Source organism: Engystomops pustulosus, chromosome 1, assembly GCF_040894005.1.
Source record: "Engystomops pustulosus chromosome 1, aEngPut4.maternal, whole genome shotgun sequence".
Lineage (NCBI taxonomy): Eukaryota > Metazoa > Chordata > Amphibia > Anura > Leptodactylidae > Engystomops > Engystomops pustulosus.
This window is the reverse complement of record NC_092411.1, coordinates 89188897-89204183: the sequence shown is the minus strand read 5'-3', so window position 1 is coordinate 89204183 and position 15287 is coordinate 89188897. Positions and strand designations below refer to the sequence as shown.

General features: G+C 37.5%; 1 protein-coding gene across 1 annotated transcript in view; it reads left to right on the top strand.

Moving 5' to 3' along the window:
* MYO18B (myosin XVIIIB) overlaps nt 1–15287 on the top strand; it is a 378023-nt gene that overhangs the window by 340714 nt on the left and 22022 nt on the right. Inside the window, exons 41-42 of the mRNA XM_072147027.1 lie at nt 4706–4839; nt 13149–13313. Coding sequence (XP_072003128.1) covers nt 4706–4839; nt 13149–13313 — 299 coding nt within the window. The remainder of the gene's footprint in view (nt 1–4705; nt 4840–13148; nt 13314–15287) is intronic.

The following is a 15287-nucleotide window of genomic DNA, read 5'->3' as shown; positions in this document are numbered from 1 at the left end:
TCCACATAAGATTGCTGCAGTGCATATGTCATATTTACTGGCAATATATTGCAATCCCCTGTTTTTGTCACATCACTGCTTTCAGTTCTACCTTGCACCAGACAAGTGACATCTGAAATCTACAGAAAATAGTTACTTTGAGGGAGTCTATTGCTATGTCTGTGCCCTAACTAATATAATTTAGCCCTTTTATGGCTTCCACATGCCATTGATCAGGAATTGGAGTACAATGATGCAGAATTAGGGGATTTATTTGCATGTGTTTAGAATTTTGCTCCATTTCCCCTTCAGTCCTTTTCACCCCACAGTAGCTGGGTTTGCATTATTTACTTTGACAGTCTGCTGGCTGCAGCACCCAGGGCTGTCGCTCCATGCACCACATATCATCTCTCACCCTGTCACTGCCGAGATGGCAATTTTACAGCTGGCAGCTTTAATCATGTTAAATGTGCAGTGTTACACTGTGTTCTGTGTATGAGTGCAACAGCAAGTACTTATTGTCATATTCTAAGGTTCACCTCACACAGGAGGCAGCAATAATTCAGAATTCTTACATTGTTGTATTATGCCAATGTATGAAAAATAAGGAAGTTTTCATAAAAAGATGGCCAAAATAAACACATTCAATTATTTGCTATTATAGTATGCCCTCTGAAATAAAGGCAGGATATTCATCTTGTGAGGGGCCATAGCTAGAGAAAAAACCTGGAAATGGAAATGCTTTGCTTAAGGCATAAAAAATCCTTTGAAGCTAAATTTTGCAAGGCAATGGATAGCTTTAAACTTCGTTAAGGGAACCGACTTCACTGTACCTATTTTTTCTACTTCTTCTTTCTCCTCTGGTGAGCATGGTATCTGTAGTCCTGTACACAACATGGAGATATGGAAAGGAGGCTAAATATTAACTCGTTCCTTACTTACTTACATAATGTTTCATTTGATTATTCTGCTCTTTAAGGAGTTTAGACTATTCAGTGTCTTCCTATAAAGAGTTAAATAATTGGAAACATCAAGTACAACCTATGTTTCTATACTGTTGATTCAGAGGACTGCAGATGCCTACTACCCATATATTTTCTATAGCATATATCAGTGCTCTTTGTACTAACTTTTCAGTAAGTTTTCTTTGGGTTTAGAAAGAATCTGTATAGTTTGAAATCCAAAGCCACATTTCTCTCCCAAAATTCCATGTGGATCCAAATATAATGATTCTGTATTTCCCAAAAGGTACAATATAGACCAACAGGCTTGTTATGGGAAACTGTAATATGATATGAGACACGAACCTGCAAACCTAGTAATAAAAATAATAATAATAATTCCTTTATTTATGTATCGCACACAGATTACGCAGCGCTGCACAGAGCATGACAAATTGGTCCCTGTCTCCATGGGGCTCACAATCTAAGCAACCTACCAGTATGTTTTGGACTGTGGGAAGAAACCCACGCAAACACAGAAAGAACATACAAACTCTTTTCAGATGTTGATTCTGGGACTTGAACCCAGATCCCAGAGCTGCAAGGCTCTAGTGCTAACCACTACCTAGTTGGACTATGGTCACAAGGAGAAATTGCTAATACTTTGCAAATAATTGATAATGTTTGTGAAAGGAAAAGTTATACAATATGCTTTCTGTATAAATTTCTCACAGTTTTCTAGATCTCTGCTTTGTGTCATTCTATAGAAAGATTCTATGTTTATTTCCAGTGGACAGAAATCTGTCTATGGTCATATGATGGACAGGCAGGTGCACAAGCCATTAGTATCATTAGTCTCATGCACCTGTGTGTCCATCACAAGACCATGGACATGATTCTATCCACTTGAAGTAAACATAGAAGCTTTCTATAGAATGACAGCAAGCAGAGATCTAGAAAACAGAGAGGAATTGATACAGAAAGTATATTGAAAAGTCATATTACTTATCCTTTACAAACCATCTAAATTATTTGCTGAAAGTTGACAACCCCTTTAACACCAATCAGCGCTGTCATTTATATTCATGGAACAAATATGCAAAATACAAATACATAGGCTAGTATAAATGTCCTATGTATTAAACACTAAGGGGGGATTTATTAAGAATGGTGCTTAGAACGCCAGTCTTAAAATTCTCCCTGCCGATGGTCTTGCAACTATATTCACTAAGAGACTCCGGCCTGAATATGGGAGCAACTCCACCAGTTCCGACCTGAAGAATTTATCAGCTACGTGCAGAGCCCCAAAAACTGATGCTGAGAACCTTCAATACTCACTTCCATCTAAATCATTGTGTGCCTGCAAGGAATTGGTGAGAATTGTTTGTCACTGTGCACTTGCTTAAATCAGGAAGAGTAGAATTATGTGGCCTTTAATATTTTTGTAGACAGCGCTGCGTATATTTGTTGCCTGAATATATGCTGCTCTATATCCTGACAACCATAACTTATATGGAAATATTGTTCTCTGCCAGGATGCACTAGTTGGCTGTGCTGCTGATGACTTATGCATTAGCTGTTTTCTAAGCCTTATGGCACCAGATTCAATAAAGCATTAAGTGAAAATTATTTAATATATGATTTATCAAATATGTTGTGTATCTGGACATACATCTAATCTATATTATTTACTTAGAAAGTAAAAGATTCAATTATTAATATTTTTCATACAATGTTAGATTTTTTTGATCTTTAACATAAATATACAATAAATATACCGTAATAATAATATAGAGATATACATAATATCTGCAGTATACAAACAAAAGACATTTAATAAATTGTTCAGTTATGATAAACTATCTTTACTATTCTTTCTGCTCCTGTGTTTTTTTGTGTCACTCATAAATGTTCTTATGTAAAAAGTTCAAAAAGTTTACCAGTTTTACCAGAGCATAATTTAGCCATCTTTATGAACCCATAGGGGGTTATTTATCAGGCCAGCTCCTTGGGACTGTCCTATGCCTATTTTTTAGAGCTCCTCTGATTAATCAAAGTGGATTTGGCCCTTTAATAAATGTTCTTATGGTCTACTTTATGTCTGGGATTTTTCAGTCTAGGATCTCCCAAAAAACTGTCAAATTGCATAATCCTATTAGCCTTTTTAGCAGTAAAAGTCCAAAAAACCTCAATGCAACTTTTTGAGACTTTTTACTCCAAAAAAGCCCAGGATCACCAGTGATCAATACGGTGTAATAAATGTATTATGAGTAATAAGCCAAATATACAGCATGATAGATATGTTTAAAGGGGTATTCTGGGAATATGAACGTCTGACACAAACCCCATGATGATATAAATAAATGAATACAACAATACTCAATGTTATTAGTCACAAAACAGAGCTTAAATAGTTTGATTTTATGATTTACAAAATTTATGGCCTCTCTAAAGTAGGTGGAGTTATCACTAAGATGGCTGCCACTGGAAACTACAAGTTCCATGATCCTTTAGTTCTCAGTAACTCCTCCTGCCTCTTGTGTTCTGCCTCCAGTGATGATGTAACAGACTTTCTTGCTCTGTTACCATAGTAATGATGTGTAACTGCCATCCCTGCCCATCACCACAACACTGGCCATACTGGATGCACTTCAACCAACCGACTACAGCCAAACGTAGTGGTGATCACATGACCCGCCCAGGCAGGTGCAGGACATGTGATGTGGACATGTGACCAACAGCCATCTTCTTTCCTGTGTCTGCTCCACAATGGACCGCGCAAAGGAAATTAATGGAATGATTAAAGGGCCAGTAGCATTTTAATTCTTTATTACAGTCTATGTCACCAGAATTTTCTGCTTAGGGGAGCAAAATTTTAAATAACAACTAATTACACATTAGCTTATATTTTGAATACTAGTTTGTATATGAATTATTCTTATTCCTGGAATACCCCTTTAATGTTGTAAATTCCATTAGACCTGTGGTTAGGCCAGGGCCTACGGCCATTATATGGGTTCGTAAATTTGCCTATATTTTGATCTGTGATATTGAAGGAGGCCAGTAGATGTACTCTGATTTCTTGATATACTTACTATATGCATTATTGTATTTCATATAATGTACCATAGCTCTACTAGTGATATTTAGGAACCTGGGAACGCTTAGTAATCAGTAGTGTTGAGCGGGTTTGTACTGAACGTTGAGAGTTCAGCCCCCAAAATGCTTCATCACCGCCGCTAGTAAACCGATTCCGGGTGTTATCTTTATAAATGACGCTGGCAAAGCCACCACCAGCATTTGAATTATTGTGGGGGAGGCATGCATGCCTTTTCCATCCACGGTGCATGTGCGCTGCCATTTTGGGGGGGGGGGGGGTTTGGGACTCCCCTATGATGACCAAAGCTCTGATCCTCCCCAAAATAGGGGCACATGGTCCATATTAATTTAAATGTTGGTGGCAGCTTTGCCAGCGGCATTTAAATAAATGGAAAATCGGTTCTAGCATTGTGGATAGTCCTATTTGGGCTTCGGACAGGACCCAGACAGAATTTTTAACTTCAAATTTAATAGGGTCCATTCATCACTGTTAATAAGCTATGCGTGAAGTCATTAAAAATTTGTTTAAATAGAATTCTGAGTTTCTTGCAAAGATTTGCTGTTATAGTTAAAAGTTTTATTCCAAATTTCCAGCTTATGATTCAGATAATTGAAGTGACTATTGAGGTCAGTGTTCTCTGTCTTAATGTAGTATTAATCTATTTTTTATAACTTTTTTTTTATAGGAGACGCAGGTGTTTGAGCTCACAGCAGTAAGGCAGACTTTACAAGCGGATCTAGAAACATCAATTCGTCGTATTGCTGACTTACAAGCTGCACTAGAGGAGGTTGAATCCAGCGATGACAGTGATACTGAAAGGTATTGTTTCCTAGTTCCCATTTGTTATATATTAAATGGAACTTGTTAGAGGAAAGCTGTGAAACTTCTATAAGCCACCATGATGAAGCAATATGTTGAGTATCAGCTAAGCTCTGTGCAACTGAATTGGACTGAGATTCTACACAGAATGCAGCCTTTAGTAAAGAGTGATGCAGCTCAAAGATGAACTTTTCTAAATTCATAAAACCTATTTTTTCTTAATTTCAATGTACCAAAAATTAAGTCTTAAATAAAGTCAACTAAACCAGCAAAAAAGTCTGGATGACAGAAAATTGAAAGAGTTATGACTTTTGAAAGGTGAGGGTGAAAGAACAACAAGAATTGCTTGAACATTTAGGCCAAAAGAATAATAATAATAAATAATTATTGATATAGCACTGACAGATTAGCAGCGCTGCACAAAGCATGTCCAATTTGTCCCTGCTGCTTACTAAGGGGTTACAGTAATTGTGCATAAATGAATGCCTGTAGACCGCAATATGCAAAGAGTGAACCAGAATTTCTCCAGAATCATGTTAGAAACGTATACAGAAAATCATTGCTACAAAGTTACAGATAAAGGTTTGCATTAAGCTATTGATAAATACGTGGCTTTTCCAGTGGGTTTGATGTTTGCTGAATAACTAATATTCAAGATTGCATCTAATTATGAGTATGTAAAATATTTACTGTAAAGAAAATCCTTTAAAACTGTTAACAGATCAGAAAAGTTTCAGAAATTTTAAGATCTTCTGAGGTCCAGACATTTTTCTTTCTTATGTCCTAAAATGTATAATGGGTACGGAAAGTATTTAGACCCCCTTTACATTTTATACTCTTTGTTTCATTGCAGCCAAATGGTAAGATCAAAAATGGACATTCTGCACCCCATCTTGACAACAAGAAAAATTGAAATATCACATGATCATAAATATTCAGACCATTTGCTGTGATATTTAACTCACATGCTGTCCATTTCCTTCTAATCCTCCTTGAGATGGTTCTACCCCTTCATTAGAGTCTAACTATGTTTAATTAAACTGATTGGAATTAATAAGGAAAGGCACACACCTGTCTATATAAGACCTCACATCTTACAGTGCATGTCAGAACACATGAGAATCATTAGGTCTAAAGAACTGCCCAAGCAGCTCAGAGACAGAATTGTGGCAAAGCACAGATCTGGCCAAGGTTACAAAAGAATTTCTGAAGCACTAAAGGTTCCTAAGAGCACAGTGACCTTCATAATCCTTAAATGGAAGAAGTTTGGGACAACCACAACTTTTTCTCAACTTGGCTATCCAGACAAACTAAGCAGTCATGAGAGAAAAACCCTGGTGAGAGACATATAGAAGAACCCCAAGACCACCGTGGCTGAGCTTCAGACATGCAGTCGGTAGATGTGAGAAATTTCCACAAAGTCCTCCACCAATCACGTCTTTTTGACAGAGTATGTCGACGTAAGCCTCTCTTCAGCGCAGGACATATTAAAGCCTGCATGCAGTGTTTAAAAAACACATGAAGAACACCCAGACTATGAGAAATAAGATTTCCTGATTTGATGAGAATGAAGCTCGAACTTTTTGATGTTAATTTGAAGCGGTATGTAGGGAAAAAATCAGGCTCTGCTCCGCACCTGGCAAATACATTCCCAACAGTGACACATGGTGGTAGCAGCATCATGATATGGGGGTGCAGGGACAGGACAGCTGGTTGCAATTGAAGGATTGATCAATGAGGCCAAGTACAGAGATATGCTGGATGAAAACCTCTTGCAGAGTGTTCTGGTCCTCAGACTGGGCCAAAGGTTCACCTTCCAACAAGACAATGACCCTAAGCACACAGCTAAAATAACAAAGCAGTGGCTTCAGAACAACTGTGTGAACATTCTTGACTACCCCAGTTAAAGCCCTGACCTAAACCCAATTGAACATCTCTGAAGAGACATGAAAATGGATGTTCACCACCCACCCTGAGGGAACTGGAGAGGATGTTCAAGAAAGAATGGCAGAGGATCCCCAAATCCAGATGTGAGAAATTCGGATCACCATTCAAAGTGCTTCTTCTCAATACTGAGCAAATAGTCTGAATACTTATGACCATGTGATATTTCAGTTTTTCTTATTTAACAAATTAGCAAAAATTCTATTTAAAGAACTTTTTTGATCTTACCAATTGGCTGCAATAACACAAAGAGTGAAAAATGTATACTTTTCATACCCACTTTAAAATGGTAGAATTCATAGTGGGTGCACTCTTTACTTTTTATGACTGCAGATAGCAGTTCCTTCTACAACGTTAACATGTGAAGCGCTGACAGATGTGCTGGGCAACTCCACTGTTATTATCCGATTACTCTCACAGCTAATGGTAGTGATTCCAGTAATAACATGATATTAGGTATATCTCATGTCATAATAGTTCTATATTTGGAAACTCCTGGATATAGAGCCAACATCAGTTTGACAGCCACCAAACATGTATTTAAAATAAGCATTATTTTCTAACTTGTGAATACTGTTTTCTTAGCTATTCTTTACTGATTAACCCCTTCACCACTTTAAGGGGCTCAGACCCGTGATTTTAATATGACATGGGTCACTTTATATGGTTAGAATTTTTAAACACTTTTAAAACCTACCAATATGATTTTGAGATATTTTTTGTAACATGTTGTACCTAACCATGTTACTGGTAAATTTTGGTTGACATATTTTGCATTTGTTAAAAAAAATTGTTACATTTGGCAATATTTTTGAAAATGTGTCAACATTCTAAATTATCTGCTTTTTATAGAAATATTTTTATAACTGATGTTATTTACCAACTAACATTTCCCATATGTCTGCTTTATTTTTTCATAATTTTTAAGCTATGAAACAGCTTATAAATTGAAATCAGTTTTGTTTTAATTGAGACTTGAAATATATAATATTAGAAACCCCCTATATATCACCCAATTTTCAAAACTGCCCTCCCAACCAATTAATAACAGCTTTAAGAAAGGGTTGTGATCCCTTTGAGAGCCATTAAAACAAACTGAAGGTGACATTTAGATGGTCCATTTTAGTTGGTAACTAGTCATTTTGTCTTAAAATTTACACATTTATAAAGCATAAAAGGAAAAAACCCATCTTACAACTTGTTATGCAATTTCTCCTAAGTATGGACACACCCAGCATTAGACATTACTTGTCGTATGGGCGCAAAGTGGGGCGGACCCACAAGGGAATGAGGCCCAGGCAGCAGTCAGCTTAGCCATATAAAATCAGGCAGTTTTAAGGAAGCCATAAAATATTGGTTTTCTTGTCGATGTGAGGTGTTATTTTATGTGAGATAAGATGCATTTTTAACCCCTGTTAAATCATTCAAATTCTGTGGTCACGCTGACCACATGTTCTTTAAATGGTCCTAACTTTTTCACTTTTTGGGCTACCAACATGATTTTGGCAATGCTTCATTTGGGAGAAATACAAGATTCTTATTCTATGCATTTTTGGTCACAGTTTTTATTGCAAACAACATTTTAGGCTTAAAAGTTTAAACATTGGTTAAAAAATGATGGCTTTTACATTTTTAGCTATTTTTTGTGACTGCAAAACAGTGCTACCTTATAGCACACATTTTGATATATAACAGTCTATTTTATAGTAACTGGCTGGTCTATAGGGTGATGCAAGTGATAGGAGCACATGATTGTTGGGATGCATAGAGGCAAAGGAGCAGCTGCTGCCTCTTCTCTCGGCACTGCACTCTGTTTCAGTGCTGTGTACGAGAAACAGAGAAGACAGAAGCTGTGAGTACTGTTTCTTTCTGTTTCTGCTGATTGCAGCAGGAGATCCAAACTGCAGATGCCTGATCCCCTGCGCTGCAAATATACTATGGTGTGGGCTTTAGGGAGGTGATCGACCCCTTATAAATAGTTGGCAAAGGTTCGAGAACCAGTTAAAGAAAGCAAATGAGATGACCCTTTATTTTCACTCATATTTGTTTCTGTGGTTAATATAATTGGACCAGATGCCAGATAAAAATGAGTAACAGGTATGAGTAGCAACAGTTATATAGCACTAGCACAGATAAATCACTATGAGAACAAACTTCAATTTTATATTTCAACCACATTTTGCTAAAGTATGAGGCATAACTGCAATATGAATGTAAAAGAGACAGAACAGGTGCGCTCACCACCAGGTGCTCAATCCAGGAAAGAGTCTTCCACTTTCACAAGCAAATGCAAGTCCAAAAAAAAAAGGGAGTTTGATTGGCACTCACTGTAGTATGGCAGTATATGATAGGATCGATCAGACAACCTAGGGTTAAAGTACCCTAGGGAGTCGGAAAAATAGTAAAAGTTAAAAAAAAATAAATTATAATAAAAAACCTAAAATTTCAAATCACCCCCCTTTCCCTAGAACTGACATAAATATAAATAAACAGTAAAAATCATAAACACATCAGGTATCGACGCATCCGAAAATGCTCGATCTATCAAAATATATTAACGGTTTTTCAATGCGTTTAACCCCGTAACGGAAAATAGCGCCCAAAGTCGAAAATGGCACTTTTCTGCCATTTTGAAAAATATAAAAAAATCTATAAAAAGTGATCAAAAGTCCGTACAGTCCTAAAAATGATATCATTGAAAATATTATCAAATTTCGCAAAAAATGACACTACCCACAGCTCCATACACAAAGTATAAAAAAGTAATTAGCATCAGAAGTTGGCAAAATCAAAAAAATAATTTTTGTACAGGAGGTTTTAATTTTTGTAAATGTATGAAAACATTATAAAACCTATACAAATTTGGTATCCCCTTAATCGTACCGACCCAAAGAATAAAGTAGACATCTCATTTGGGGCGCTCAGTGAAAGACGTAATATCCAAGCCCACAAGAAAATGTCGCAAATGCGTTTTCTCATCTTGGATGAATAAATCTGAACTATTTTTAACGGAGCTGGTGAGTGCCAATAAAACTCCCTTTTTTTTGGACTTATAACTGCAATATGGCACAGATGAACTCCAGATATGACAAGTTTCCAAATAAATGCAGCTCAAATCCCTTCCATTTTTAATGGCTACTCATTAGAACTTGTGCAGTGGATCTCTTATTGCCGCTCTGTTATTGGAGTAGATTGAAGAACTGAATAGTGGATTCAGCACATGTATGCATATAGTTAAAACATGCTTTTATTAGTTCATATTACAATACCAAAGGTACTGCATGACCCATCCTACGGAACCTACAGCATACACAAAGGCTGCATTGAATGAAGAATTCTATACACTATTTAGTTGCTTTATGGTTACAAGTATTGGCTATATACATAACATTCCAATATTAAAGCTAAAATGGCTCTAAGGTGAATATTCACTTTGGTCTATAAGGTTCACATACAATAGGTGGTCAAACTGACGTATCTCCATGCAGGGGCATATTAACCCATTAAGAAACCTAATTCTTGTGTTACAAATAGTTGTCTCATACACCTTCATTGGCACATAACACTTTGCTTGTGGTTACCACAGCTTGGCCACTATTTCCACTGTATCCTCGGTCTGTATCAAATCATAATTGCAGATTAATGCTCATCAATTATATTATATTGCGACTGTACTGCATTCACATCTATATATATTCTGGCAATAATTACAAACACACACAGAGATGCTTTCATTCTATGACACCTTCGTTCATTATCCACTGTATGCAAGCGTGAGTGAGTTCAGGTGCCTACAATTAGTATGGCACGTGGCATAATACGTTGAATATCTTCCATTTATGTGGAGAAACTTGGCTTCACCTGATTGTAGTACTAGAACATCTGTGAATCGGTCAGGGAGTGTGCTTCCTGCAGAGATTCAGCTCCACAGATCAAAGAATCCTGGGTAGTGAGGAGATGTGCGGATGATCACTGAGGAGGAGGAGAAGGAGATTGTATGCCTCTATAAAATGCTTGTATATGATTATTTCTACAGGGAAAATGGGTTAAAATGCCATTATGGACTTAACCTTATACTGCAAGGACTTCAAAGTACAAATGCAAAGCTCACATTATCATTACAGTTTTTGTGTGGTATTTCTTGGAATGCAGTTTACTTTTCCGCATTTTAAAATCTAATAATAAGCACAAAAAACTGAAAAGCCAAGGTCACATGGACAGAAAGCACAATGAATTTACAAGAGAGAACCAGATGGGTAAAAATAAGTTATACACTGAGGCTAGAAATGTGGCAATCAATTCATTGATACATAGATTCGGCAGATTTTATGGCACCAAACTGAATACGATTTATTTCTTATTCACTTTTGACAATGCTGCTCCTATTTTCCTGAAAATTGTTATATAACCCCCTCTAATCCTCTAAAACGAAGTTTCTTTAATATACAGGTCCTATCTTGTTCATTAACAACAATACCACCAGGATGAAGGATTGTAAACCAAGCACACTGACTGACTGGTGTGACTCCCTCTGGCAGGATCTGCTCTTCTTTTAGTTTCTTATGCCTTTGTTTTAAGAATAAAAGGCTTTACAAAATAAGCAAATGAACCTGAGGGGCTCCAGGCTTCATGAAAACCTATAAAAACCTTGAGCCCCTCAGACTCCTTTGCATAATTTTAAAATCCTTTTTTTGTAAAAACCAGGGAATAAGAAGCTAAAAGAAGGGCAGATTCCAGAGGGGACATAAGTAATCTAAGGTGCTATAATTATAAAGTAGTTTTGCTTAATTGTATCGAAATTGTAATGAAAAGTTTTTAAAACATAAAAATTTTAACAGCTCCTCCATCTGTAAATAAGCAGAAAGTGAATGATCAAATTACATCACCCACATCTGAAAGATCCTGTAGTGGTACTGACAAAAACACAAAAATGGAAAAGTGCCGAGGTGAGAAGTAGTTAAAATGTTGAGCACACCCTACCAGTAAGTATCCCTGTTGGGTTAATATGATGCTTTGAGAGCTTCTTTGTTGCTATATGATGAGGCAAAAACCCTTAAGGCGTTCTATGTATGAAGTTCAATATCAATGGAGACTGAAAGGGTGGAATAGACGCCCGTACGTTACCTAAGCTGCCGCTCCATGCAGTCAGAGTGGCGTTGGAATTGAAAAGCGCTAGAAATGGGCTGATGTGGTTGAAAAAATAAACCTCAATATGTTTGTAGATTAAAGTAATTCATTCATGTTTTTTTTTCTGAGCACAATGGCCTCAAGGAGATGGATTAAAGATTTTCAATAAATTGCTCACTGGTTCAATGAAAGTCTTGTGTTTGCATGTCAAATTTCATTTATTGCACAATCTGCTTTGAGTTCTAGTTACTGTGAGCAATTTCAGGCAGTGGTTGGACTGCAGAACTTTATCAATACTTCATACTGTTTAAACTCCTTTCCCATTTACTCTCCTGTCTAGATTTTCTTTAAAGTAAAAGAAAAATGTGCTGCAAAAAATCATGTTGACACATTGCAGCATCTACAACATTAACTCCTGAATGCTTGGTTTTCAAGTGTAGCCAAACATTACCGGTGTTCAGTAATGGAGGTGACTTTGGACATAGAAATACATTTCCATTTTGCCATCATAACTACCACTATTCATAATTTAGTTTTTGCTTTTAAGGCATGAGAAGATTGTAGGTTAGGATTACATGTAAAATTAAATGAAACTAGTTCACTCGCATTTTTTCATTTGCTGAGGAATCGGTTTCGGCACCCAACAAACTGATTATGCTCCCCAATTTCAGGCGGGTCATCCTGGACTGGAGCATGCAGCATATAATACAGATTCGGCTTGTCTAACTACTGACACTGTTGGAACAGGGAGGACTAGAAAAAAATTCTAAATGTGCTGGAAAAAGGAGGATGCTAGGATGCAAAGAATTGGAGTTAGTGGAGGTGGTGAAAGTTCCTCTTTTATAGAGATTAATAATTTAAGATTTTTGTCTATATCATCTGCAGGATAACAATTATTTATAATAATTCAGGCATAGATTTGTTAGATCAGGGAGTTATGTAATATAGTATCGCTCGGCAATCTCCGTCAGCTCCATAGAGATTAATGGAGCAGAACGGTCAATGGTCATGCGCGGCTGTCTGCCCATCATCACCGAGACCCCCACCGATCAGTAAGTTAGGCCCTATCCTGTTTATAGGGCCTAAATTCTGTTCATGATAATACCCCTTTAAGTATAAGAGTAATTTTATTTTTTGTAACAAATGACACATTTTCTGCAAGGCTTAGTTCCCTTTGTTCATAACAATAATCAGGCATATAATGCATTAAATATATATACCTCTTATTTTCCCTACAGAGATAATCGGTCAACAATCGGTTCAGTGATGAGTTTGGGAAAAACAGAGAGCGTCCGATCCTGGGTTGGATCATCAGCCAGTTGGGCATCGCCTACTGGAAGCAGTGTTAGTGGACGTCAGTCAAGACAATCAACATCTGATACACTTAGTCTTCATAGTTTACGGTAAGAAACTTGTATCATACTGGTTTTTGATATTTGTATTTTATGCTTGACCTGAACCACAAAGTTCTTGTCCATCCAAAACTTTGCTTTTTCTGGTCTCCCAGACTCTATTCCAAACTTCTTAGAAGTTCTAGGCTAGGGCTGGGTTTGGCTCAAATTCTCCCCACAGTTAGCACAAGCGATTGGTGCTAGCAATGATCAAAATTCATCTGGCAATGTAGCCAGCGGCAGGTTGGTCGTTGATCCTGATGGTGGCACCGCGCAGCACTGCCAGCATATTAATTTGCCAATTCTATTCAAACTGTTAACATCTGTGATTGGTGTCAGCACTAATCGCAGGTGTTACTGGTTGTGTTCTGAACAGGGCTTTAAAATGTAGTTAGTCCACTAAGAACTTTGAACCTCTTAAGGACGCAGGGTTTTTCGGCTCATTTCTCGCTCTCCAACTTCAAAAATCCATAACTTTTTCATTTTTACGTGTACAGACCTGTGTGAGGGCTTATTTTGTGCGTAAGAAATTTTACCTTCCCTTAATGTTATTTATTTTAACATGCCGTGTACTGCGAAGCTGAAAAAAATTCCAAATGTGGAAAAATTGAAAAAAAAAACGCACGTGCGTCACATTCTTGTGGGCTCAGTTTTTACGACTTTCACTCTTCGCTCCAAATAACATGCCTACTTTATTTCTTGGTTTGGTGCAATCGCAGTGATACCAAATTTATATAGGTTTTATTGTGTTTTAATACATTTTCAAAAATTAAAAGAATGTGTACAAAAAAGAAAAACATTTTTTTGCCATCTTCTGACGCTAATAACTATTTCATACTTTGGCGCACGGAGATGTCTGAGGTGTCATTTTTTGCAAAATGAGGCAACGTTTTCATTGCTACCATTTTGAGGTCTGTGTAACATTTTGATCATTTTTTATAAAATTTTTTGTGTTATGTAAAAAGGTGTAAAAGTCGCATTTCGGACATTTGGGCGCCATTTCCCGCCTCGGAGGTCACCGCCGCCCTTAACCGTTTTTATATTTTGATAGATCGGGCATTTTGGGACGCGGCGATACCTAATTTGTTTGTGATTTTTACTGTTTATTATGTTTTATATCCGTTCTAGGGAAAGGGGGGTGATTTGAACTTTTAATATTTTATTTATTTTTTTTATTTTTTAAACTTTTTTTTTCTTTTTTTTTTTCATTATTTTTTAGACCATCTAGGGTACATTAACCCTAGATGGTCAGATCGCTCCTACCATATACTGCAATACTACAGTATTGCAATATATGGCATTTTTGCACACTATACATTACAATGAGCCACAGGCTCATTGTAATGGATATGCAGAAGCCATGTATCCTCGGGTCAAACGAAGACCCGAGGCTACCATGACAACTGATCGCCGCCCCCCGATGATGTTCGGGGGCGCGGCGATCGTAACAAAGATTGGGGCGCCCGCGCGCCGCCGTCTTTTAAATGCCGGCGGCGACGGAGGGGTTAGTAGCCGCGATCGGTGCAAGCACCGACCGCGGTTATTAGCGGTGGGGGTTTTCTGCAATATGCAAAAACCCCCACCTTTGTATGAAGAGGACTCGTGAGCCCTCTTCATACATCCCTTATACCTCTGCGCCGTAGAGCTACGGCGCAGAGCGTTAAGGGGTTGAACTTCTTAGGAAAAAAGTGGGCCAGCCTTTGTCATTTTTCATTTTCTGTGATTCTCCATTGTTTTACGCTGAAAAACATATTGTAAAAATTGCTTTAAAATTGTAATAAAATTTGTGGACAAACCACAAAAACAAAATTGGCTATAAATGTCCAAGAGGATCCTTGGCATTACATTGGGGCACATTTACTTACTCGGTCCAGTCGCGATCCCGCGGTGTGTTGTCCGACGCTGATTCAGGTCTGCCGGGATTCACTAAGGTCGTGCGCCCAATATCCAGCAAGTGTCGCTGCTGCGCCGAGGTCCACCGGAGTT